Here is a 25,326-nt window from a genome sequence, read left to right on the forward strand (position 1 = left end):
TTTATTGTAAAAATAGTATACAGATGGGTTACAGTTACATGAGTACAGTTACATGAGTAATGTGTACATTTCCTATCAAGCATTGCTACCTCCTCTTTTGTTTTTCCCCTACCATCCCTTTCCTCTCCATCTCCCCAACTCCTCCCTCCCTCTCCCACCATAAGTTGTAAAGTTCATTTTCAACATAGTGTCTTGTTTATCTCATGGTTACAATGGGTCAGCCTGTATCCCTATTTAAGCATTTTGTTTTTAATTTGAAAGCATTCCTATGAAAATAGCTGTGTGGGGGCCAGGCCCTCGGTAGCTCACACCAGTAATCCTAACTACTCAGGAGGCTGAGATGTGAACATTGCAGTTTGAAGCCTGCAGGGGCACAGAAGTCCAGGAGACTCTTATCTCCAATTAACTGCCAAAACAGCAGGAAATAGAGCTCAAGTGATAGCGCACTAGCCTTGAGCAATAAGTTTCAGGACAGAACCTAGCCTTGAGTTCAAGCCCCAGAACACACACACACACACACACACACACACACACACACACACACACACACACACACACACACACCTAGCCTTGAGTTCAAGCCCCAGAACACACACACACACACACACACACACACACACACACACACACACACACACACACACACACACGTTGCTGTGTGTTTCGTTTCCATTTATAAAAGTATTCATGGTCATCCAGCCCTGCTGGTTCCTGAATGCTATTCAGCACTAGCCAGGCCCCAACCAGATCCAAGGCAGAGCAGAGTAGCTAAGCACTCTGCAAAGCATGACTCAGCCACTCTGAAATCCATGTCCTTGCAGGCTCAATGCTGTAAGTCCCCCGCACCCTCCCAGGAAAGTGATTCAAACAATCCCTGAGACATTGTCAGGAGAAAACTAGCTCAATGTAGGAAAATAATAATAGATATTGTAAGAGAAAGTCAGGGAAACGAGTGAGGCAGAGAAAACACAGTCAACACACAATGCCCTGCTCCATTAGGACGGTCGCTCGGCTTTTTCCATTTCTACATTCCTGGTAGACACGCTGCAAATAATTTTGTTTAGAGAGATGGTGGGGTTTTATCAGATCCAAACTGAACACACTGTTTTCCTATATGCAAATGAAGGCTTAGGTGTTGCTATTTCACTAAAAATTACCCATGGATTATCTGTTAAAGCAAATAACTGAAATTGCCAGAATATCAAGTTAAGTATAATCAAATCCTCTTCTTTAAAAGAAAATCTATAAAAAATTGCTTACACAGTCATTCATACTGTTTTTCCATTTACAATGGAAAGAATTGCTTTCTGTGGGTAATTTCATGTTTCAGAATGTCATTGCATTTCAGTTTTTGTAATCCTATCAGTCTCATGTCTGGAGCTGGCCCTGCTACCTCAGTGGAACAGTGGTTACCACTGTTTGGTGCTGTAAGATTTCATTGCACAATTGATGGCCATAGGTTTTAACATTAAATATGTCTCCTCATCGATGGAACTCAGATATTTCACCTCTATTCATTATCATGCAAATGACATATGCATGGGTTACAGTGTGGTATTTAACCCACGTGGGTGATACACATGGTTAAATTACAGCAGCTAACATTGCCATCTTAACCTTTACTTTCAATTTCTGCAGAACAAGTGGTAATTATACATACTTATGGGGCATCAGGTGACACTTGGATGCATGAGACAATGTAGACCGACCCAATCATGGTAATTGACCTTTCCCTTTCCTTAGCATCACTTTGTATTGGAGACTTTGAGATCCTCTCTTTTGGTGACTCATTCCATGTGGAATAGGTCATCGTGAACTATCCAGGGCGATATTGTGAGGGAGGGTTAGGAGAAAAGCAGGCAGGGAGCGGCACACCACACAGCTTGCCTATGGCAGAATAAGCTGATAACCCAAAACCTGTCATGACGATAAAATGAGTGTTCCCTCTACCAGGCATGAACCTCTGTGCAGCTCTGGATCTGAGCTTGGGGAGACCCATTGCACACCTCTAACCCCTAGAACTGCAAGGTAATAAAGCTGTGTCCCTGAAAAAACTTCTGGAGGAGGAGGGAAGGAAGGAAGGAAGGAAGGAAGGGAGGAAGGAAGGAAGGAAGGGAGGGAGGGAGGGAGGGAAAGAGAGAAAGGAAGGAAGGAAAGGAGGAAGGAAAGAGGAAAGGAGAGAGGGAGGGAGGGAAGGAAGGAGGGAAAGAAAGAAAAGAGAAAGGAAAGAAAGTCCTAATCGTCTGTGAAGAGCAGTGTCCAGCTCACCGACCACAACCATTCCAGACCCACAAACGCACGCAGAGGAGGACCAGCTTGCTGGCGTCTGCCTCCTTGGCCGGCACTGCGCTCTGCAGAGTCCACTCCCACTGGCATCTCAAAAGACGCCGCATTCCTCTGGTCCTCCAGCCCCTTCCGGGATTATGGAAGGTTTTATTCCTACCATAAATCTCTTATTCTATAAAACTCATAATAGCTGTTTTCTTTACTGTACCATGCCTGATATATTACCACTCTTCTAACTCAAAAGAAAATCTGTTCACATTCTCAGTATAGAAAGTAAAGGACTGCAGGCACCTGTAGCTGCTGCTCAGGAGGATGAGACAGGAGACTCACAGTTCAAGGCCAGCCCCGGCAGGAAAGTCTATGAGGAGCATGAAAAAGCTAAAGGAAAGTGCCTAGGCCTGAGTTAAAGCCCCAGTACTGGCACACTTACACATGCGCGTGCGCGCACACACACACACACACACACACACACACACACACACCATATAGCATCAGTACTGTGAAATGATTCTCCTTTTTGTCCCATTTTTTGACACACTCACTGAAGAAATATTAACTGTGTGCCTGCTATGGGCCTGGCACTGTTTGAAGAGAGCAACCTGAAAATATTGCTTGAAGTATTTCATGTGAAGGTCATTAGCATCTGGAACTGTGGCATTTGAGGTGGAATGTCAGCAGTCCAGTACTATAGAAGGAACTCTCTAACAATTGAACTTACCTAGAAGCTGGCACCGGTGGCTCATTCTAGTAACACAAGCCTCTTAGGAGTCTGAGAATGGGAGGATCACAGCTGGAGGCCAGTCTGAAAAGTCCATGACACCTCTTCTCAGCCCAAACCTGGGTACCGTGGTATGGGTACAATCAATCCAAGCAGAAAAGTCCAAGGCTCCATCTCTACTGAGGAAAGCTAGATGACGAGGAATGTCTGTGATGCAGCAACTCCAGGAAGCCAAAAAGTAGGCAGATCCAAGGATCAGGTGCCTCCCCAGGAGGAAAGTGAGAATACATCTCAAAAATAACCAGTAATGCTGGGTGCCAGTGGCTCCAGCCTGCAATGCCAGCAACTCAGGAGGTGGAGATCTGAGGATCGAGGTTCAGATCCAGCCTGGGCAGGAAAAGCCAGTGAGACTCTTATTTCCAGTTTACCACCAAAAAGCCTGAAGTGGAGCTATGGCTCAAGTGGTAGCGAGCTAGCCTTGAGCACAAAAGCTCAGGGACAGGGCCCGAGCCCCGAGGTCAAGCTCTAGAGTTAGCACAAAAAGAAATAACCAGCAACACAGAAGAGCTTCAAGTGGTAGCAAGTTCAAGGCCCTGAGTTCAAATCTCAGTACCACCCCTGGAGAAAAAAAAAATCTACCTAGAAATAGGATGTCTTTGACAACTTAGAAATCAGAAATATTTCAGAGAAATTGGTGCTCCTTTAGCAGTATTTATGGTGTAAACTAAATGTTTGCCAGGTTCATTTTCCATGTTTTTTATGCCACTATACCTTTGTAAAGTACTATCCACCTTCCAGAAGGTTCTGAGATCCTGTGTGCCATGTATACTCTGAGGTGACGATGATAGTGATTATAACGGTCTCAGTGTAATGGAAAAGGGAAGAGAATGGGGTCTATGGCTCACCATATGCCAGGCAATTTTCATTCATTGCTCCATAATCATCTCAAGATTCGAAAAAGTACATTTTATTAACCTTGCTAGATGATAAAGACAATGGAGTTTAGCACTTTATTCTGACTAACCTAGCCTCAGCTACTGAATGAAAAACACCAAAATCTTTTGGACTCCAAAGCCCATGTTTTTTTTTTTCTCTTTGATCTTATATCACCTCAAGATTCAGTATTATTATTGGGTGAGCATTATTATAAGACTATTACAAAGATTGCTATAAGATTATTAATGCTAAGCCGGGCGCCAGTGGCTCTTGCCTGTAATCCTAGCTACTCAGGAGGCTAAGATCTGAGGATCACGGTTCAAAGCCAGCTCAGCAAGGAAAGTCTGTGAGACTTTTATCTCCAATAAACCACTAGAAAACTGAAAGTGGCACTGTGGCTCAAGTGGTAGAGCGCTCGCCTGAGCTGAAGAGCCCAAGGACAGCGCCCAGGCCCAGAGTTCAAACCCCATGACCACCAAAAAAAAAAAAGATTATTAACGCTTACTTCATAATAAAGGCTTAATTTTCAATTTTCCCATGAAGTCTAAGTTTTTTTGTTGTTTTTTGTCAGTTGTGGGGCTTGAACTCTGGGCTTGGACACTGTCCCTGAGCTCTTCAGCTCAAGGTAGCACTCTACCACTTAAGCCAAAGCGCCACTTCTGGTTTTCTGGTGATTCACTGGAGATAAGAGTCTCACAGATTTTGCTGTCCAGGCTGCCACGTCCATTGCCACACCCTAAGACATTTGCTTTTCAACTGCACTCGCTCAGCGCTCAGCGCGAGCTCTGACTCACCCTGTAGAGAATTCCATTTTGCCTTTAGGCTGTGGCTAGCTCTCTGTGAAGGAGATGATTCAGATCACTGCGTAGAATGCCTTGTAGCTCACACCTGTAATCCTAGCTACCCAGGAGGCTGAGATCTGAAGATTCGCTGTTGGATCTTCAGATCAGATCTTTGACCAGCCAGCCAGGAAAGTTCATGAGACTCTTACTTCTAATTAACTATCACAAAAGCCTGAAGTGAAGCTGTGGCTCAAATGGTAGAGCACTAGCCTTGAACACAAAGGCTCAAGGACAGTGTCCAGGTGCTGAGTTCAAGTCCCAGGACCAGAATATACCCAATGAAAGCTAACCAGAGGCATAGACAGCCTCATTTGCAGTCAAAGGAAAGTTGGTCAACTCTTTGCATCACGGTCGTCAGGAGAGGTCTGGCTTACCTGCCCTGAGCTCCTGTCATTTATAGGACATTTTCACCAACAGCAGAAAAAAATATCAGAAAACTGAAGGGAACAGAATTCATTTTTCAGCTCATCACGAGGAAAGGAAAATGACGTTTGTACATGTGGTTCAGATATAAAGGGAAATGTATCGCTACACACAGTGTTTATGCTCAACGTATACCAAGAGCTCCCCAGACCTTCCGACAAGATAGATGCTATGTCCATCCTTTGGAGGAAACATAGCACAAAAACCACGCAGATTTTAAAACACCTTCAACTCGCAGACCCAGGCATTTCTCACGGCGTTTCAGGACCCTGTGGCTGGTATTATGTAATCTTCTCTGGACACCGGCCAGGAGTGCAAGATGCCCTTACCTAGATGATCACTCAGCATCAGAAGCAAGTCTAGAATCCCAGATGGGACTGCCGACCTCCCTGCAGCCTCCCACAATTCCCCGCCAGTTCCCTGGCGCCCAGGCCAGAGCTGATAGCATTTGTTTTGAAACTCTGACATTTATCATGAAAGCAAGCAGGAAAAAATAAAAGATTCTCCCATGGACGGAGCATGAGCAAGCATCTCCCTGCTGAGGATGACAGGCAGTGATTCCAGACCCCCCCCACCCCCCAAACCCTTGTGCTGTTTGATTTACAAAGCAAGCCAAGCACCTCCTGACCGGCGGGGTGCTTCCAGAGAAATTTATTTTTGCATTTTTAAAAATTACCTTTAAGTAGCTGTACAAAGGAGGCGCCAATTAACAAAGCAGTCTGCGAATACAAGGCATCTCGATCTGCATCTCCCGTTGTGCTTTCTCAGCCTCCTTCAACCCACCCTTCCCTCACTTTTCTTACAATCAATTCGTGACTGCATTCTCCTCTTTCCCCTGTTCTTTCATTTTTCCCTTTCTTCCAATGCCCTCCCTACCCCCCCCCCAACCCCCATTTCATGTATACATTTCCTCGTGTTGATTTGGTCAGGCTTTAACCTCGACTTTCTAAAAGATTATATACTCAGTTAACTCATTTGTAACTGCTTGCTTGCCACTCAGTGTATTTACTTACAGATTTATAAACACATTCTAGCTACCACCAATAAAGGAAACCTGGTACCTTTGTTTATGTCTGGCTGGCTTCACTTAATATAATTTTTTCTGAGTCTTTCCATTTCCTTATGAATGGTACAATACTATTCTTTCTAATAAGTGAAATTCCATCATGTATAGATCCCACATTTTCTTGATCCATTTAGCCATTGAGGGGCATCTGGGTTGATTCCAAATCTTGGCTGTGGTAAACAATGCTGCAATGAACATGGTTGTGCTGGTGGCTTTCGTGTGGCCTTCTTTGTGGTCTAATGGGTAAATGCCCAAGAGTGGAGTTTCTGGGTCTTGGGAAGGTCTTTTGAGGCACCTCTTCTGCTTTTCAGAGTGGTTGAACAAGTTTACACTCCCACCAACAGTGTAATAGAGTTCCGCTTGGCTGCATCCACGCCATCATCTGTTATTGTTAGTTTTCTTGATAATGGTCATTCTAATTGGGGCGAGGTGGAATCCTAATGTTGATTTTCTTGGGGGGCGGTGGCAGTCTTCTTTCCCAATGTTGTTTTGATTTGCATTTCCTTAATGGCCAGGGATGAATATTTCTTCATGTGTTCACTAGCCATTTTCACCATTTCTTCTGAGAAGTCTCTAAGTCTTTACCCCGTTTATTAATTGGGTGGTTGTTTCTTTGAGAGTTTATTGTTTTGGGGGGTGGAGTAATTTTTTGAGCTCTACGTACATTTTAGATATGAGGCCCTTATCTGATGCACAGATGATAAAAAATCTTCTCCCATTCTGTAGTCTTTCTATTTCTCATGTTAGCTATGCCCTTTGCCATGCAGAAACTTTTAAGTTTGATGCAATCCCATTAATCAACTCTGGGTTTTACAGTCCATGCTTGGAGCCTACTCCTTCCTAATTTATTTCCATATATTAGTCACACAGGAGTGGGGGTGGGCTCATTGTGACATTTCATACAGGTACACAATGGGCTCCAAACAAATCATCCCCTCCATCTCTCTCCCTCATCCCTCCTTCTCACCACCTATTTGGTGCAGGTACTAGGGCTTGAACTCAAGGCTTGTTTAGCCAAGTTCTTGCTTAGCTTTTTTATTCAAGGCAAATGTTCTACCACTGGAACCATACCTCCAATTCTGGCTTTTCATTGGTTCACTGACAATAAGACTCTCAAAGTTTTTGTTTTGTTGTAGGGCTTGAACTGAGGGCCTGGGCACTGTCCTTGAGCTTTTTTATGCAAGGCCGGTACTCTACCACTTGAGCTACAGCGCCACTTCTAGTTTTCTGGTGGTTAATTGGAGATAGAGTCTCATGGACTTTCTTGCCTGGGCTGTCTTCTAACCAGCCTGTCTTCTATCAGCCTCCTGAGTACCAAGGATTACAGGTATGAGCCACCAGTGCCTGACAAACTCTCATAGTTTTGCCTGTCCTGGCTAGCTAGCTTTGACCCTTAGATCTCAGACTATCAGACTCTAGCCTTTCAAATAGCTAGGATTACAGGCATGAGCCACCAGTTCCTGGCTCTGAATTCAAAAAATTTTTAAGTAAAACTGTTAATTGTTTTTCAGGGATTGTCTATTTTTTCAGTATTCAAATAGATGTGCTGCCAATTACTCCAATATTGAGCTGCTGGGTTAATGCCTGCCTGCGTTACCTCGGGCTGCTGGCTTTTGTCTTTGCCTGTTAATGAGGCACGCAGAGCAAATGCCCACAACCCACACTGCCTTGCAGACCACTCACTGTGTTCCTAGACTTTCTAACCCAGGACAACAGAAGTTGTCCATTAACATCTGTCTCATTCCATCCGCAGGTAGCAAAGGCATGGGGACAGATGCATTTTCCCAGGAGCTTCCAATTAAAAAGGACTAAGAGCAGACCTGTGACTCTCCTTCAGATTTCTCCATTTTTTCACTTTTACTTTGTCTAAGAACGTCAGCTACAGCATGAGGCTATATACAACATACCAATCACACTTTTTTCTTCTTCTTCCTCCTCCTCTCATTCTTGTTCTCCTCCTCCTCCTCCTCCTCCTCCTCCTCCTCCTCCTCCTCCTCCTCCTCCTCCTCCTCCTCCTCCTCCTCCTCCTCCTCCTTCTCCTCCTCCTCCTTCTGTTCTTTTCCATACTGGAGATTTAACCAAGAGCCTCTGGCAAACATTCTGCCACTTGAGCTATCCCCCAAGCCTTCTGGTTTTGTATTTCGAGATAGGGCCTTACTCATTTTTTCTGTGCTAGCTTCACACTGGATATTTTCCTATCTCCTCCTCCCAAATAGCTGGGATTACAGGCATGCACCACCATACTCAGATACTAGCCATATTTTCAGGAAGACTCAAAAGAGTTTTAAGATATGGACACCAAGGAAATGGCCCTGTGGCTCAAGTGGTAGAGTGCTTGCCTTGAGCTGAAGAGCTGAGGGACAGCGCCAGGCCTAGAGTTCAAGCCCCCCCCAAAAAAAGATATGGACACCAAAACTGATTCCCACTTTTCCTCTCTATTCATACCACCAGGACCCTACCCTGCTTCCTCCCTGCCTTTCAATCAAACTTTCCCTATCCTGTGGGACCACAGGTCTTTTCTTCCCTCCACAAAAGGTAGCTAAGATATAATCCTTTACTGAGTACCCAAACTGCCCTGAAAAAGGCAGGCTTTAGAAAGCATGTCATACAACATATGACCACCAGGTGGAGCCAACTCTCCTTTTTCTAGGTCACCCTAGGAACTATCCAAGGAGATATTAAAGCACAAAGTAGGGTACAGGGCTGGTATAGTTGTTACCCAAGTTGGAGGAATAACTCTGAAGTGAATTTTCATATTTTTGAAGAGTTCCTACTCTCGTGTAATAGCTCTAAGTAGTAAAAAAAATGATCAGGTCAGACTCCACAGCATGGCCGCTTGTACCCTCTTGAAGAGATGGTCTCAAAGTCTGGCTTCCTGTCCTGGTCCAAGGGACATCTCCAGCCTCCTGCTAAATTGTCAGGCGCTTACCTTGCCTGTCTGTGGCTTGGAGATCTTCACCTGTTGCAGCTCCAGCCTTAATGTTTTCCTGACATCCTGGTCAGAGCAGACCCTGTACAAGGCGGGTAGCAGAGTTAACACTGTGAGGAGACAAAACACCAAGAACAGTTTTACCAAAGATAATGCCCCATCGCGTCTGCATTTCGCTGCAGGAGTGCATCCTTACAAAGCTGAATGATACAAAAGCCCAGGACATATTTTTGGAAACTGTGTGCTCTCCAGCAACTCTGTGTGAATTTTTATATAATCACTGTTTTATGAGTTACATAAAATATTATAAAAATAGAAAAAATATCAGGCCGAGGTGGGTAGTTGGACAAAGAAATGATGCGTGGCTAGGCCTTCGTGACACACTGATTTGATGTGATCGTGACACTTTTTACACGCATGAAAGGTCACATACCCCATAAATATGTGAGATAAGTGTTATGTGAGGCATCTCGTTATTGTTGTTATTATTATTAAAGCTGGGTTGACTAGGTTTCTTTCATTTGCGACTGACTAGGTTTGCGTCTTGAAACAAGCCACCCAGACCCCAGTGTGGAACACTGAGATTTTCAGTATGAACAATCTGGAAGCCATACTCATTTGAATGGTTCCTTTTTTATTTCCTTTCTCATTCGAAAATTGGGCTTTGGTGAGCTAAAAGAGCAAGCCAAAACATTCATTTTACCTGGTGCTAACAGTCATCTGCGACTTCACCCCAGCTTTGACAACCATGACATGGACGCACCCCATCTTCGCAGCTGAATGTCAACAATTAAGCCCTCCCCAGCCTTCCGGCCTTCAGGGAAATGGCGTACAAACTAATAGCTTCGTTGACATGAAAAGAGGAGCAGAATGTACAGAACGTGAAGTGAACGGAGAGGGCGCTGCTTTGCTGCTTTGAAATGCTGATCAGTTCAGAGCCTGGAAGCCCAGTCTGCCCCCAGGTGAGCGAACGTTTGCAGGAGAGCTGAGCCGTGCAGCACAGGTCTGCAGTTCAGGAAGTGCCTTCCACCTGCCTTCTCACCCAACGCGCTCAACTCCAGCCCTTCCACCAGACAAGCAGAAGTAAATCCCAACTCTGCTTCCTTAGCCTTCCTGACATTCATGATGCTTCTGTCTACCCTGTTACCTCCCAAGTCATTTGCACCAAACCAGACAGGCCTCGCGTTTGAATCGTGACTGCGTGTGCGTGCCTATGTGATATGAGACTACAATGCTCGCCGTTCTTGGACACCACCTCCTTGGCTGGTCCTGTGGAAGCAAGCCGCCACGCCGGGCCTGTACACGGAAAGGACCCCAGAGTAGGAGACAGATGGTGGCTTAGGCTGACAGCAAGAAACTAAACTGAAGGCCGGGGCTGGGAAGGTGGCTCAGTGGTAGAGCGCTTGCCTTGCATGCCTGAGGCCCTGGGTTTGATTCCTCAGCACCACATAAGCAAAAAGAAAAAAGCCAGAAGTGGCACTGTGGCTCAAGTGGTAGAGCACTAGCCTTGTGCTGAAGAGCTGAGGGACAGCACCCAGGCCCAGAGTTCAGGCCCCACAACCAGACCCCCCCAAAAAAAGAAACTGAAGGCCACAGTCCAGCTGCATGCAAGGAACTGCACTCTGCCAACAGCCATGCGTCCTCGGAAACCAATCTTCCTTTTGCAGAGGCTCAGAAGAGACCCTAGCCTGGCAATACCTGGACGCAGTCCTGGGACCCAACGAAATCAGCACCAGACCTCCTGACCCCTGGAAATCAGGAGCTAATAAACACAAGTTGTCTCAAGCCTCTCACACCATGGTGATAATGTTACACAGCTATAATTAATTAATACAAGATCCAGCTGACACTTACAAACCAGTTTTGCTATGCCAAACACAGGCAGCTCTCCTTAGAACCGCCCTGTTCTGTATTCTGCTCTATCTGTCTCTGTGTGTTTTCCTTTGGTGAACACCACAACAGGTTTGATTGTATTATAAATTGATTGATCTGTTCGGGCTTCCGGGAGAAATAGCACAGCCCCAGTGACTTCAACAGCGTTCGTCTCCTGCCTGCTCTGAGAGTACACGATCGAGGTAGGTACAAACTCACTTTCTGATGAGGTCCTCTTCCTGGTACACAGCCTTTTGAAATGTTCTCACGTGGCCTTTTTTCAGTGCAAGTGCCGGGGTAGGATGTGCTTTCTGTTGGCTCTTACTACTAGGACACCAATCTCACTAGGGAGGGCCTACCTTAATGCTTCACTTAACATTAATTATTTCCATAGAAGCCCATCTCTAAGGACATGCTAATAAGGCTTTAACGTAAAAGAGACGTTCAATTCATGTAACATTCTTATAACCTACCCTACGACCGAGGATGGCAAATACTTCTGGCATTTTGCTATCCACATACACTGTAAAGTTTACAAAATCTCATGTAAATCTGGAGGATGTAGACTGGAATTTCACTGGTGGGAAGATCTGATCTCTTAATGATGTTGCGTCTTCATATCCATGGCTCACACACATTGATTAAGGTCTCTTCTCAAAAAGAAGTCATTGATTCCTGTGACACTGTGTTCGCTGCTAGAGTGAAATGCGTGTCTGTCGCAGGCCCATTTCTGGTCATTAGGGGTGGGAAGAAATTCAAGATCCGCCCTGCACTGTACTGTGAAAGGGACACCGACATTATCATTTGCAAACACTTTGGGGGGGGGATTTTCACTCATTACAGTCCTATTCACAGTGTGTCAGGAGCAGCACACAAGGCCCCCAACACTGAGTAAACAATGAAAACAGGGAAGGAGTGGGGAGCTGTGGCGAGCTGGAAAGACAGTTCCTCACCAGCTGGCCCAGCTTCCTTGGCTCAGGGTTCTAACCCCCACAAGGCAGCGGGGCTGAGCGATCCATGCTCCCCAGAGCTTCTACACGACCTCCAGCCATGTCGGCCGCCCATGGGGATGGCAGGGCCGATGCTGACTCACCAGTGCAGGGGTGGGGGGAGGGGGGACTCGGGCCTTTACAGCAGGCTCCCAGGTGATGCCCTCTTCCATGGAGATGGTCTTCAGACCCGTCTTGGAGTAGAACCCACTGGAAGCCTAGAGCCTGCCTTGGGGAGTGGTTCCAGGCTACACGGCCAGTTTACGGTTTCCATATTGGCCCTGACCATCACCTCTCCGCTCCAGGCTCCTCTCCAACTATTTGATTTCATTTCACCCCCGTTTGGGCTTATCTTTCTTACTTGATGGCAAATATTACAAGGTCAGGAGAGAGGGACTGGGAGAGTGACTTCCACCAAAATCGATGCCCCTGACATTTGCTGACAGGTAGGTCACGGGAGGAAAAGAAAGAAGCTGGTCTCCTGAAAACTCTACGTCCAGGCTGGCACGAATAATTAAGATGATAGCCATCCCCCTTAGAGAGAAACATATTTAAATAGCTTGTAACAATCCCAAGAGGTGATATTTGTATCCAGTGTTTGAACTGGGGGAAAAAATGGAAGGGCAAAGAAATCGCCAAGTATGAAGCAGAACAGACCAAGGAAGTGAGCATCAAAACCAAGCAGCGCCTCGCCCACCCCCTATTCCCGTCCCGAAGCCCCCATTCGAGTCTAGATAAAACCCAAGACCCCTACCACACGCCAAATACCAATGTTGTCATCACTAATTCTCTCTCTCCTTCTACAGTGAGAGTTGTTTGCATCTGAAGATGGCTCCTGAAAGACCAGAAAGCCAGAAAGAGTCAGACCTGGCCCATGGGAAACGCAGTTGGTAATGTAATTCCTGATTCCTGATTCTGCAACCCCAGGCAGCTAAGAGCTGGGCAGACCTCGACACAGGCGCCCAGCAGCGGGGAACGCTGCAGGAGGGGGAGTCGATGGGAGGAGGGCTCCCATCAAGTCTGGATACTCAAATCTACTGCACGCAGCAGAGAGGCGCAATACCTGTGATGAGAAACAGGAAGGCTCACCTGCTGGTCAACTTCCTGAGGACACAACAGGTCCTGAAAATCCCCAGGGACCGCTTGGTATTGGTGGCTCACGCCTGCGATCCTGGCTACGCAGGAGGCTGAGATCTGAGGATCATGGTTCAAAGCCATCTGAGGCAGGAAAAGGCCACAAGACTCTTATCTCCAATTAACCACCAAAAAGTCAGAAGTGGAGCTGTGGCTCAAAGTGGTAGAGAGCTAGCTTTGAGCGAAAAATGCTCAGGCACAGCACCCAAGCCCTGAGTTGAAGATATGAACATGTGCATGAACACACGTACACACACACACGTACACACACACACACACACACACACACACACACACACACACACACACACACACACACACACACCATCTGGGGTCCAGAATAGTGAGACCACTGAAGGTCTCCCTGAGCAGGCTGTGCAATGGATGTCTGAGCAGATCGATGACCTTCCTTTGCAACTTTCAATCACTTCAGAGGTGCACTCAGTAATTAATTCCACCTGCCCCAAGGCAAATCAGATTAAAGGCGTTATCTGAGATCTATGGTCACTCTCTGCCTTTCTCCGGTCCACTCACCTTGACCCTCTTGTCCCTAGACCTACTCAGAATCTTTTTGTTTCCAAATGATAAAATTTGATTTTGATTGTTAGTGCTCTCATTTAAAATTCCAGGCTAAATAATTCTTTTGAGGAGAGCAAGGGAAGGGAGTATCAGAAATGTAGGTAAAAGCTTGACAGGAAGTTGGGTTTTTCAGTGATCAGGAGACGGTGATGGTGGTGATCGTGATGAAGATGTTGGTGGTGATGTGAAATCTAAGTTCCCTTTTATTGCTTAATAAAAGGATTTCTGAAAATCTGCTGGTCTCCATGCAGAAGATGAGTTTTAACAATCAAATGTCAACATCTAAATGCTTTCCAGATTTGATGATGGCTTTTCCTGGGGCCAGAGCGGGTTAAACTCTGAAAACCAACAGTTGAGAGAAAGCATACTAAAGTTTGGTCCTTCAAAGGATGATCTGCACATGAAAACGAAAATCCGTTTCCACGCTCGGAAACCAGCAAGGGGAAAGGCTAAGGAGCTTTGCCTTCGGCCTCTCGCAGAGGGAAAGGGGAGAATTTGTCATTAGGGAAAATAGTATTTAATGGGTAGAGGCGAATAAATATCCGAGGATGTGGAAACATGCTTTTTATGATCACATTTGTGCTGACTGATGGAAATAATGAGAGGAGGGAAGGAAGAAGAGAGAATGGAAAATAAGAACTCAATTTGGACTTGAACAATGTGCTTGAATTTGCTTCTTGCCTTAAAAATATAGTGAACGCGCGCCATCCTCTGGTCATATGGAGGAAATTCAAGAACTCTCATAGGAAAGTCAACATCCAACTGCAAGGATGGATTACTATACTGGGGAGAAAAAAAAGGAGACAGACAGAGACAGAGAGACAGACAGACAGAGACAGAGAGACACAGAGAAAGACAGAGGGAGAGAGAGAGAGGGAGAGAGGGAGGGAGGGAGGAAGTGAAGGAAGGAAGGAGGGAGGGAGGGAGGAGAAAGAGAAAGGGAGGAAGGAAATGAGGGAGGGAGGCACGGAGGGAAAGAAAAGGAGAGAGAAAGAAAGAGCGGGAGGAAGGAAGGAGGAAAAAAACCTTTATTCAACATTAATAAATCTGCCACTGTGCATCAAAATAAACCCTATAAACTAGCAAACTCAGCTGAAAGTCAGTGTTCTAAGGGCAAAGATTTCCAGAAAAATCCAAGCGGAAATTGGGTAGATTCAATCAAATCAGCTTAACTGCATCCTGGTGTAGTAAAATAGCTTCCTGCAAACACGATCCAGAGTCCACACTCACACCAGGAAGTGCTCGGCCTGCCCGGCCTCCACGCAGCACCACAGCTCCCTACGTTTCAATGCCAGGTCTGCACAGCTCGCAACTTGGGCGCAGAGTCTGTTTTCCCAGCTGTAAAATGGGCACAGTAGTGGCAGCGCTTGGGCTCCATCCTCAAATTCAACCAGAGGAACAAGAACAAGTCATGGAGGTAAGACCAAACCCTTCCTAAACAGCTTACTACCACCAAACTCACCATGGCTGATGGCAAAGCTAACTGCACATCCAATATGTGGTCTTGCTCTTCTGCTGCTGTGGTTGTGTGTGTGTGTGTTTGTGTGTGTGTGCACACGCACGGTGTGCTGGTTCTGGGGCTTGAACTCCAGACCTTAACCTCTCACCTGACTTTTTCACTGAAGACTGGCACGCTACTACTTGAGCCCAACTCCACTTCTTGCTGTTTGCCCTTTAACTGGGGATGAGAGTCTCACCGACTTATCTGCCTGGGCTGGCTTTGAACCTGGATTCTCAGATCTCAGTCTCCTGAGTAGCTAGCATTACGGGCCTGAGCCAACAGCGAATCACGTGTGTCACTTTGCACACTAAGGGCGGGGTGCGGCTCGAGATCCTGAACACCTGCCTCGTGTCTGTGAGAGCCTGGGAAAAGAAACACCTGACACGGCTTCCACTTAACCCCCGTGCAAGTCCCACAACTCCTCCTGCCCACAGACACCCTGCCTTCACTAGACACGCCGTCCTTCGGCTCCATCTTCCACCCTGCTGCTTTCTCATTGGCTTCCAGTCTCATACTCCACCTGTTCTACCGAGTAGACTCCTGCAGAAGTGCTCGCTTCCTGCTGGCCTCCTTCACTTCCCATGCGTTCACCTCATGGCCTGTGTCACCAGTTGGCTATCAGCGGGCGCTCGGGCACCCGCCTCTTCCCCACTGTGAATCCAATGGACGCACAGCCCAGGCGCTGCTTTCTGTTCCTCGCTGGGTACCACGAGTGTGATTACCGCCTCACATGGCAACTCCATACACGTGTGCGCCCGCACTAGGGCCTGAACTCAGGCCTGGTGCTTGTGCCTCAGCTCGTTAACTCAAGGCTCACACACCACCACTCGAGCCCCACAGACTTCAAACTGCGGGCCTCTTGAGGAGCTGTGATTACAGGAGTGAGCCACGGGACCCTGGCTCTCTCATCACAGTTTTAAGAGGGTGATTTTATTAAAAATAATAATAATAAAACTGGGCTGGGAACGTGGCTTAGTGGTAGAGTGCTTACCTGGTATGCATGAAGCCCTGGGATCAATTCCTCAGTACCACAGACACAGAAAAAGCCAGCCTTTAGCTCAAGTGGTAGAGTGCTAGCCCTGAACAAAAGAAGCTTAGAGACAGTGCCCAGGCCCTGAGTTCAAGCCCCAGGACTGGGGATGGATGGATGGATAGATAGATAGATAGATAGATAGATAGATAGATAGATAGATACACACACACATCCACTACTCTCCGAATAGTTTTAACATACACACACACATTCCAATTCCAATCTGACCAGCCCTGTTAGGAGATGTATCAGTAGGTAAAATACCTATTGATAATATCGTCTTGGAAGGGTGTTCACAAGCAGAGCCTGCTCCTGGTGCCCCCCATTCCCCCCCCAAAAGCCATCCACACAAGCCCAACAGTGCTCCTCGGGTTTTACCCCTTCTGCACGGGGGCAGCTGTTTTGTCCTCAGAATTTCAAAGCCCAAAGACGGCGATAATGCCCTGTACTTGAGTCATAGTCAAAACTATAATCCTGGCCGGCTCAGCCTCTCCTTCCTCCACCTCCTCCACCACCTTCACCTCCTCCACCACCTTCACCTCCTTCTCCTCCGCCATCACCTCCTCCTCCACCTCCTCCACCTCCTCCACCTCCTCCACCACCAACTCCTCCTCCTCTTCCTCCTCCTCCTCCTCCCCCTCTCTCATTGTGCCCACAGTCTGCTTGGCCTCGGCTCCTGCAGCCTCTTGGGAAGGCCCAGGGCCTGCATCTCATGCTTTGTTCCCTGTGAAGGGCAGGAGGAGGAGGAAGAGGAAGGGAAGAGGGGAAGAGATGAGGGGAGGGGAGGGGGAGATGGGGTGGGGAAGGAGGGGGAGATGAGGGGGAGGGGAGTTGAGGGGAGAGATGAGGGGGAGGGGAAGGGAGGGAAGGAGGGGGAGATGGGGGAGATGATGAGGGGGAGGAGGAGGAAAAGGGGAGGAGATGAGGGGAGATGAGGGGGGAGATGAGGGGGAAGGGAGGGGAGGAGGGAGGAGGGGGAGGGGAGGAGGGGGGCGTCCACGACTCGGGTCAGGTGGGTGGCGGGAATGCGCGGCTGCCGGTCCCACGGGATGACCCGCGCCAGGCGCCGTGCAGTCGGGGAGGGGGCGCGACCCGGGCCGCGAAGAGGGCAGGGGAGTCGACTCGGGGACAGTCAAGGAAGCCTCGGACTCTTGGCCTCATTCTGGCGGCGTTAGCCAGGCCGTCCTCCGGGACCCAGGCGCCTTCCCGGCCTCGGACCACGAGGGGCCGGGTGGGGCGCGCGGGGGGCGTGGCGCGCGGGGGGCGTGGCGCGGGGGGGCGTGGCGCGCGGGGGGCGTGGCGCGCGGGGGGCGTGGCGCGCGGGGGGCGTGGCGCGCGGGGCGGGGCGCGCGGGGCGGGGCGCGCGGGGCGGGGCGCGCGGGGCGGGGCGCGCGGGGCGGGGCGCGCGGGGCGGGGCGCGCGGGGCGGGGCGCGCGGGGCGGGGCGCGGGTCGCGCGGGCGGGGTCGCGGGCGCGGGGCGGGGCGCGCGCGGGGCGGGGGGGCACGGGGCGGGGCGCTCAGGGCGGGGGCACGGGGGGCGCGGGCGGGGGGCGCGCGCGGGGCGGGGCGCGGGGCGGGGGGCGCGCGCGGGGCGGGGGCGCGGGGCGGGGGGCGTGCGCGGGGCGGGGCGCGCGGGGCGGGAGGCACGGGGGGCGGGGGGCGGGGCACGGGGGGCGGGACGCGCCGGGGGGGGGGGGGGAGGCGCGGGGGGCGGGGCGCGGGGCGGGGCGTGCGGGGGCGGGACGCGCGGGGGGGCGCGGGGGGCGCCCGGGGGCGGGACGCGCGGGGGGGGGCGGGGCACGGGGGGCGGGACGTGCCGGGGGGGGGGGGGGCAGGGGGCGGGGCGCGCCGGGGGGGGGGGGGGGCGGGGGCGCGCGGGGGCGGGACGCGCCGGGGGGGGGGGGGCGGGGGGGGCGGGGGCGCGCGGGGGCGGGACGCGCCGGGGGGGGCGGGGCGCGGGGCGGGGCGCGCGGGGGGGGGCGGGGCGCGCGGGGGGGGGGCGGGGGGCGCGGGGGCGGGGCCGCGTCCTCCGCGTCTGGCGGGCGCGGGCAGGAGACCCGGCCTGGCGCTGAGCACCCTCCCCCTCCACCACCCCACCTCCCCGCGCCGCCATCATCCCGCTACCCACACTGCTCTTTACTGAGGGGAAGGACAACCCACAATGCCGACTCTTCACCGCCCAAGTCAAATGTCTCCCAGTTTCCAGATCACTCACCACCCGGGCTGACGCGGAGCTGCCCCGGGCTGCTTCCGCCCCGATGCTCCGCGGTGGTGGACCTGGCCGGAGCAGCCCTGCGCGTTGCGGCGGCCGTCCGGCAGGGGCGGTGGCGCGCGCACGCGGTGCGTGCTCCCAGCGCGGGGCGATGCGGCGGCCGTCCGGCAGGGGGCGGCGGCGCGCGCACGCGGTGCCCGCTCGAAGCCCCGCCACGCTGGCCGCGACGCTCCCTCCCAGGACAAACGCACGAACCCCGTGGGTCCTTCTTTAAGAATGAGCCAGGGCCTGGTGACATTTCCCAAAAGGAGTGCGTGCTCAGTCACCGGGCAGGGACGGTCCGGCCGGGCTGGGCACCTTCCCAAGCGCAATGCGAGCTGAGCTGCACGTGGGGGACGCGAGCCCGTCCTGCCCCGGGCCCCTGGTCCTCAGGGCGGCCCATCCCGGCACTCCCCCCGCTGTGGCCACCGGCAGGTGCGGGCCTGCCCCTGGGCCGTGGTCACCCCACAGAAAAGCTGCCATTGGCAGCCCACTTGTGATGGCTTCTGCGCCCTCCTGACTCACCTCCAACGCGTGGGATTTCACTCCCATCCCTCCCACGGGACACGGGGTCGCCTGTCCCAGAGGGACCCGACCATCCTCAGCCACCGCGTGTTCTCTACAGAAGCTAGACGGCCGACAGTCCGTGTCCCAGCGAGCCAAGCTGTTCAACTCATTTTTTTTTTTTTGCAGCAAATATTTGAGTGCCGTCACGTGTCCTTCACTCGCAGATAGTCCTCCTAAATACCAAGCACGCAGGAGCAGGTGAGTCTTGGGGTCCATGCACACATGGTGATGCACAGCTACGCAGCGCTGCGTCTGCATACGCAGATACGCACATGGAAACAGGAAGCTGCCGCCAGTGGCTCCCACTTACAATCCTCAGGAGGCTGAGACCTGAAGGATCTCAACTCGAAGCCAGCCCAGGCAGAAAAGGCCTACAGACTCCATCTCCAAACAGCTAGCAAAAAGCTGGACTGTAGGTGCAGCTCCAGTCATAGAGCACCAGCCATGAGCAAGGAGAGGGAGCAGGCCAAAGGTCCTGAGTTCAAGCCCTGGTACCTGTTTAGAAGAAAACAAAAAGTGGAGCGGGGAAAACAATGCACGCGGCGTTAGCAGTGGTTATGGGGGAAAGAACGCAGGCAATGTCTCAACAAAGTGGGTGTCTCTCCATTCTAACTTACTAACTGAATTTATACAAATCAGTTATGTACTCTGTATATTAACAAAAATGTATAATAGTGTATGTTACATAGATTTACAAAAATGCATAAGTGTATATAGAGCATAAAAGTGATTTGCAAAAATGGCAAAACAAAAAAAAGAATACTTCAAGTGAAACTGCTCAGGAAATGACAGTCACTTAGGGACCTCTCTCCCCAGCAAAAGTTCATGTTGAATTGTGTGGCCCCTGCCTCTTGCCAACATTGATCTCCTTCCTAAGACAGAAGAAATAAAATCGCTTTACCCATCTTGGGTTCTTGGCCTGGGGCCTTTTATTGAACTAAGCTAACAAGACAGATTTACATACATACCGACTATAAGTTTTTCCCTCACATGGAAGTTTTCATCAGGAAGATTTAAAGAACTGGTTTAAGTCCAAGCCTTTTTATGCCATGTTTGAGTGAGCGTGATCCTCAGATGTCATACCCAGAGTAGTTAGGATCACAAGCCTGAGCCACAGCACCCCTCCCTCCTGCCTTTCTTCCTTTTCTTCTTGCTTTCTTAAAATCAACATTTTAAAATGCAACTATTATGTCACTTAACGTGGACCAACATAATCTTAAATCTTTCCCTCCGGCCCTACACTCATTTTGGAGCTCCTTTCACCCCTCTGCTTTGCTTATACATACACAGATTTACACGTTGAAAGTTTTGTTGTCTCCCATGACCATAAAGCTCCAAGTGTTGAACAATAACAAGTGCTGTACACACAGCTCAGTGGCAGAGCACTTAACTTAGCATGCGCAAGGCCCGGCTCTGATCCCTAGCACAATCACCAAAAAAAATTAATAAACCTGGATTATTACTATAATTAATACATAATTAATTGGTACAGAAACATAGAAGCTAAACTATAAAAGTAAAATTTCACTGAAATAATCTCCTCGTGAAATGGGTGGGGCTTTTTTTCCTCCAGCCACATCACATTGCTCTTTTCAGTGACAATTGTCTCTCCATTTTTCATTTGTAAGTATGAGATCACAGAGAAACCTTGCCTGGAGACTGCGTAAGGAATGGCAGTTCACTGTGGAAGTGTTGCCACCTGCCACTCCATTATAATGTCAAAAATCAGACCTACTCTCTGCTATGATTTGAATGGAGCCTCCCAAAAAGACCATGTGTTGGCAACTCAGCCCCCAAATTCCCATATTAATGGCACTGTGCTCTTGGGCTTCCTAATCTCCCAAACCCATGAGCTCAGGACACTTCTACTGTTTGTAAATTAACCTGTCTCTGGTATTTTATTATAGTAACAGCAAACAGACTAAACCATCTCCTGAACTGCTGCATCACAGACCAATTTGGTTAGGGTTAGCAATCACCCACCTTAAAAGAGGATAAGCTGCTTGGCCAGTGCCAACATTTATTTTCTCAATCCGCCATTTCTGTGTCTACGTGCTGTGCGGAGGTTCTTTCCAAGTCTGAGGCAGGATGTGTGCGAAGTCCCTTTTGTTTACCAAGCGGGAGACGGAGGGGAGCGGGGAGGAAGGGAGAGTGTCCCTCAGCACATCCCCAGGCTGATGACGTTTTAGGAAAGAATATTCATTATTCAGCATCTGAAATCCAGGTGAGCCTGGCAGGCTGAGAAACAGGAGGATCACAGTTCATGAGCAGCCTGGCTTAAGAGAAGTTCGTGAGACCTCTTCCTGACCAACCCAGAGAGGGCCAGGCGGGCACAAGCTCATCATGCTGAGCTATGTGGGAGGCTGGGATCAAGGGGACTGAAACTTCTTCCAGACTAGCCTGGGCAGAAAAATCTGCAAGACTCCATCCCACTGGAAGGAAGTGGAAGCACCGTACCCATCTCCAGAGTGGACTGTTACATTGCTCATCACTATGACCACTACAAAGGGAGGGGGAACCCAGTCCCCCACCCCAAACCCTGACATCCAGGAGGGAGAGGTGACAAGGACACTTTCTCACAGTCTTTTGGGGGGGGGGACAGGAAGGACTCTAAGAAATTTAGTTGAGGGGGCAAAGGTATTGTGTGTCCACCATACTTGACTTTGAGCATTCATTTCTTCTTTACAGCCAGACTTGGCTACTAAGATGCAGTCCAAACAGCTGCGCCTCACACCGTGAGCAAACCGCGGGGATGACTTCACTGGGGGCATGTTAAGATGGCTTCCACCATTTCCTACAGGACGCCATGCACTTGAACTCTCTACTTAAAAATAAGTCAGGTAGCACCCGTAATCCCAGCTACTCAGGAAGCTGAGACTCTTTTCTCCAATTAACCACCCAAACACCGGAAGTGGAGCTGGCTGAAAGTGGTTGAGGGCTAGCTTTGAGCAAAGCAAAGCTCAGAGACAGCGCTCAGGTCGAGTTCAAGCCCTGCAACCAACAAAATAAATAACTCAGGGCTAGGAAGGTGGCTCAGTGGTAGAGCGCTTGCTTTGCATGCCTGAGGCCCTGGGTTTGATTCCTCAGCACCACATAAGCAAAAAGAAAAAAGCCAGAAGTGGCGCTGTGGCTCAAGTGGTAAAGCGCTAGCCTTGAGCTGAAGAGCTGAGGGACAGCGCCCAGGCCCAGAGTTCAGGCCCCACGACCAGACCAAAAACAAAACAAAACAAAACAACAAAACAAAACAAAAAAAAAAAAACAACTCAGGTGCCGGTAGCTCACACCTGTAATCCTATTCAAGAGATTGAGGATTGAAGTTTGAGGTCAGCCCAGGCAGAAAAGTCTGTTTGACTCTTACATGTGATTTACCAGAAGAAAACAAAATGGGCATGAAGAGTACTGGCCTTGGACTGCAAAAAGCCAAACAAGGGACCAAGGCTTTGAATTCAAATCCCAATACCAGCACGAATTAAGTAAAATATGTGTTCCAAATTCAATACTAATGGGGCCGTCAGACTATGATTTCTCCAACAAGAGCACATCTGAATTATGTCTGAGCTGAGGGTCATTCTGCCTTTCTAGCAAACAAAAACCACACATTTCCGGTTATTTTCTCCCTTCCCACAATTCAAACTCCAAAGAGACATGGGATCATCCGGGTATTTTTTTTTCAATATTTTTATTGTTTGACGGGCATTTACAACGTTCCATTCATAGACCTAAAAACATAAAAATAGACCTTCTTTCAGCTTATAAAAGAAATATATAAGAACTTTTGACATAGACACGTCATGACCTTATGTACAAGAGACAATGGCTCCCTCCAAGCACCAGACTCCGCAGTGTCTTCCGTGGGGCGGTGCGGGAAGCCGTCCCACACCCACCGCGCTCCGTGGCCCATCCAGACACCACCGAACTCCAGAGGAAAGGGAACAATGCGGTGATACAAAGGGTATAGAAATCATTCTAAAGCTTTTTTGTTTGTTCTTTTTTTTTGTAAGAAAACCAGAAGATATAGCAAAAATTTAATAGAATAAAACTTTCAAAAGATCAAGCTCAAAGCCCTGGAAATCTGAAAAGGGAGGGGAAGTCAAGGAGAGCGAGGGAAAGCAAGCCGAGGCCCAAGAGCGAGATGTTCTGAACTTCTCTATTGTCTGGAAATATAAAGTCATAACTGATTCTTATAAAATATAATTCCTAAGCTACTATAAAATTCAGGTTTTTAAAGTACCTACTGATGTGTCAAACACCAAATAGATATCCCCCCCCCCAAAAAAAGAAAAAGTGTTCTTCTGTCTGTTAAGAAGAGTTTAAACTCAATTTAAACTCAACCTTTTTGTTTAAAGAAAAAATAAAAGTGCTATAATTTGTTTTTCTTATTGTAGTTGTTCTTCTTCCATTTGGATATCTATTTCAGACACTAGGAATTGACATGTTTATTACCCTGTTTCATTGGCATGAAGGAAGTATTGAACACAAGAGATGTTTTTTGAAGAGGTTGTTTGGGTCAGAGGTTTGGTTATGGACTGCCAAGGGTGTGGGGAGGGGGATCTATGGATGAAGATGTAATTCTGGTGGAAAAACCAATGGTCGCCATGGCAACCCCATGAGAAGGAGGTTTCTGTCCTCTGCCATTGGGACAGATACACAGGCTCCGCCCATTCCCTGTCACGTGTTCCCCCTCCAAGCAAACTCCCATCTCAAATACAGATTCAAGCGTTTACCCCCCAAAAATCTGCTTCTTGGGAAAAAAAAAAGCTTATTCTTAACATGAGCTCCTTGTTGGCTTTTCATATAAATATAAAGTCACAATGTCTCACTCTCTGTAACCTAACACTGTAAAATTCTCACCTATCTGAGTCCCTGCATCTCAGGTAAAATACAAAAAATAGTGTTTGTTTGTGTTCTCTCTTTCAAATGATAAATCTGGACCTCTTCTCTAAGAGTTTGGCATCTTTATAATTCTATGCAAAACTAGAACTTCCAAACAATGACATAGCATTAAGACCAGCCACGGACCAACACAGAAGAAAAATATTAAAAAAGAACAAAAAATGAAAAAGAAAGGCTCATCGACACGTAAACAACCACCCTTTTCCTCACACATTCTTAAAAAGACACAGATAGTCTCAACACTGAAGAAGAAACAGGGCCTGAACACGGAAAGCTGTACAGATGTTTCAAAGTGGTCAGCTCAGCTGGAAGATGGGCTCCAGATAGCTGTGTGTTCTGTGTGTACGTGTGTGTGCACGCACGCGCGTGTGCACGCACGCTAACCTTTAAATGAGTTCAGCTGCTGCAGGGAGCCGGTTTGCTTTCAGTGGTAACAAGTTTGTCTTGTTTTCCCAAATTCCTCAGGCCCTGACTGAGAATAAACACAAGACCTTAGTGGAAGGACTCGAGCTGATCTGGGGTTCGGGGCGATCCTCTCTGATGTCCGTTGTGAAGAATGTCAAGGGCGGGTGGCTACATGGCTTCGGACCCGCGTCAGCTGCCACACTGGTGTGTGCAGAACGCCCCAGGGGCGTTCTGGGGGGCAGGGGGAGGCTGGCACGGGTAGACAGGCAGGAGGGCAGGGCAGGGTGGCAGCATCTACACACACACACACACACACACACACACGTTCTGCACAGAAGGGGACAGAAGTCAGATCTCAGTGTTCAGTTTCCTGGAAGGGGCGAAGTCTTCACGTCTCACCCAGATCACTTCCTCACTGGCGCTGTCCACGCCGCCGTTGACGCCCGAGAGGGCGGCCTGCTTCTTGAGCTGGCTCATGCGGGACGCGTGGCTGTCCAGGCCCCTCCGCTGGCTGATGGAGGCGGCCTGCAGCCGCTCATGGAGGTCTCTGTGCACCGAGGCGTCCTTCACCGACTCGCAGAACTCGTCGTCGTCACTGAGGATGTCTGTCTCCTTGATGCCATCCTGGTCCTCGTACTGAGCAAGATCGAACTGCTCCTCCACCCAGCGGTCCGTGTCCCCTGGCCCGGGCGGCTGCTGGGGCTCTTTCTCCGGGCTGCTGGCCGCCACGGCATCTGAGTCAATGGTAAACCTGTTGCGTGCCAGTCGCCGCCTTCTCCTCCCAAGAGACTTGCTTGGGGCAGACACTGCACACACACACACACACACAAAAATATAAAGAACAAACCCCCACGCTTTAGCAGGGGACGAAAACCCAGCAAGCAAAGCAAAGGAACATCAAC

General features: G+C 49.4%; 1 protein-coding gene across 7 annotated transcripts in view; it reads right to left on the bottom strand.

Moving 5' to 3' along the window:
• Positions 1–22,785: 22,785 nt before the first annotated feature.
• Positions 22,786–25,326, bottom strand: part of Tiam1 (TIAM Rac1 associated GEF 1) — a 347,945-nt gene continuing 345,404 nt past the window's right edge. For 6 of the 7 annotated variants that reach the window (XM_070030552.1, XM_070030549.1, XM_070030551.1 and 3 more), the window contains one exon: positions 22,786–25,230. In XM_070030552.1, the coding sequence (XP_069886653.1) occupies positions 24,773–25,230 (458 nt within the window). In that variant the 3' untranslated portion in view covers positions 22,786–24,772. The remainder of the gene's footprint in view (positions 25,231–25,326) is intronic. The other variant, XM_070030554.1, reaches the window with a different exon arrangement.

The sequence above is a fragment of the Dipodomys merriami genome, unplaced genomic scaffold (genome assembly GCF_024711535.1).
Source record: "Dipodomys merriami isolate MVZ:Mamm:240054 unplaced genomic scaffold, mDipMer1.0.p SCAF_2, whole genome shotgun sequence".
Lineage (NCBI taxonomy): Eukaryota > Metazoa > Chordata > Mammalia > Rodentia > Heteromyidae > Dipodomys > Dipodomys merriami.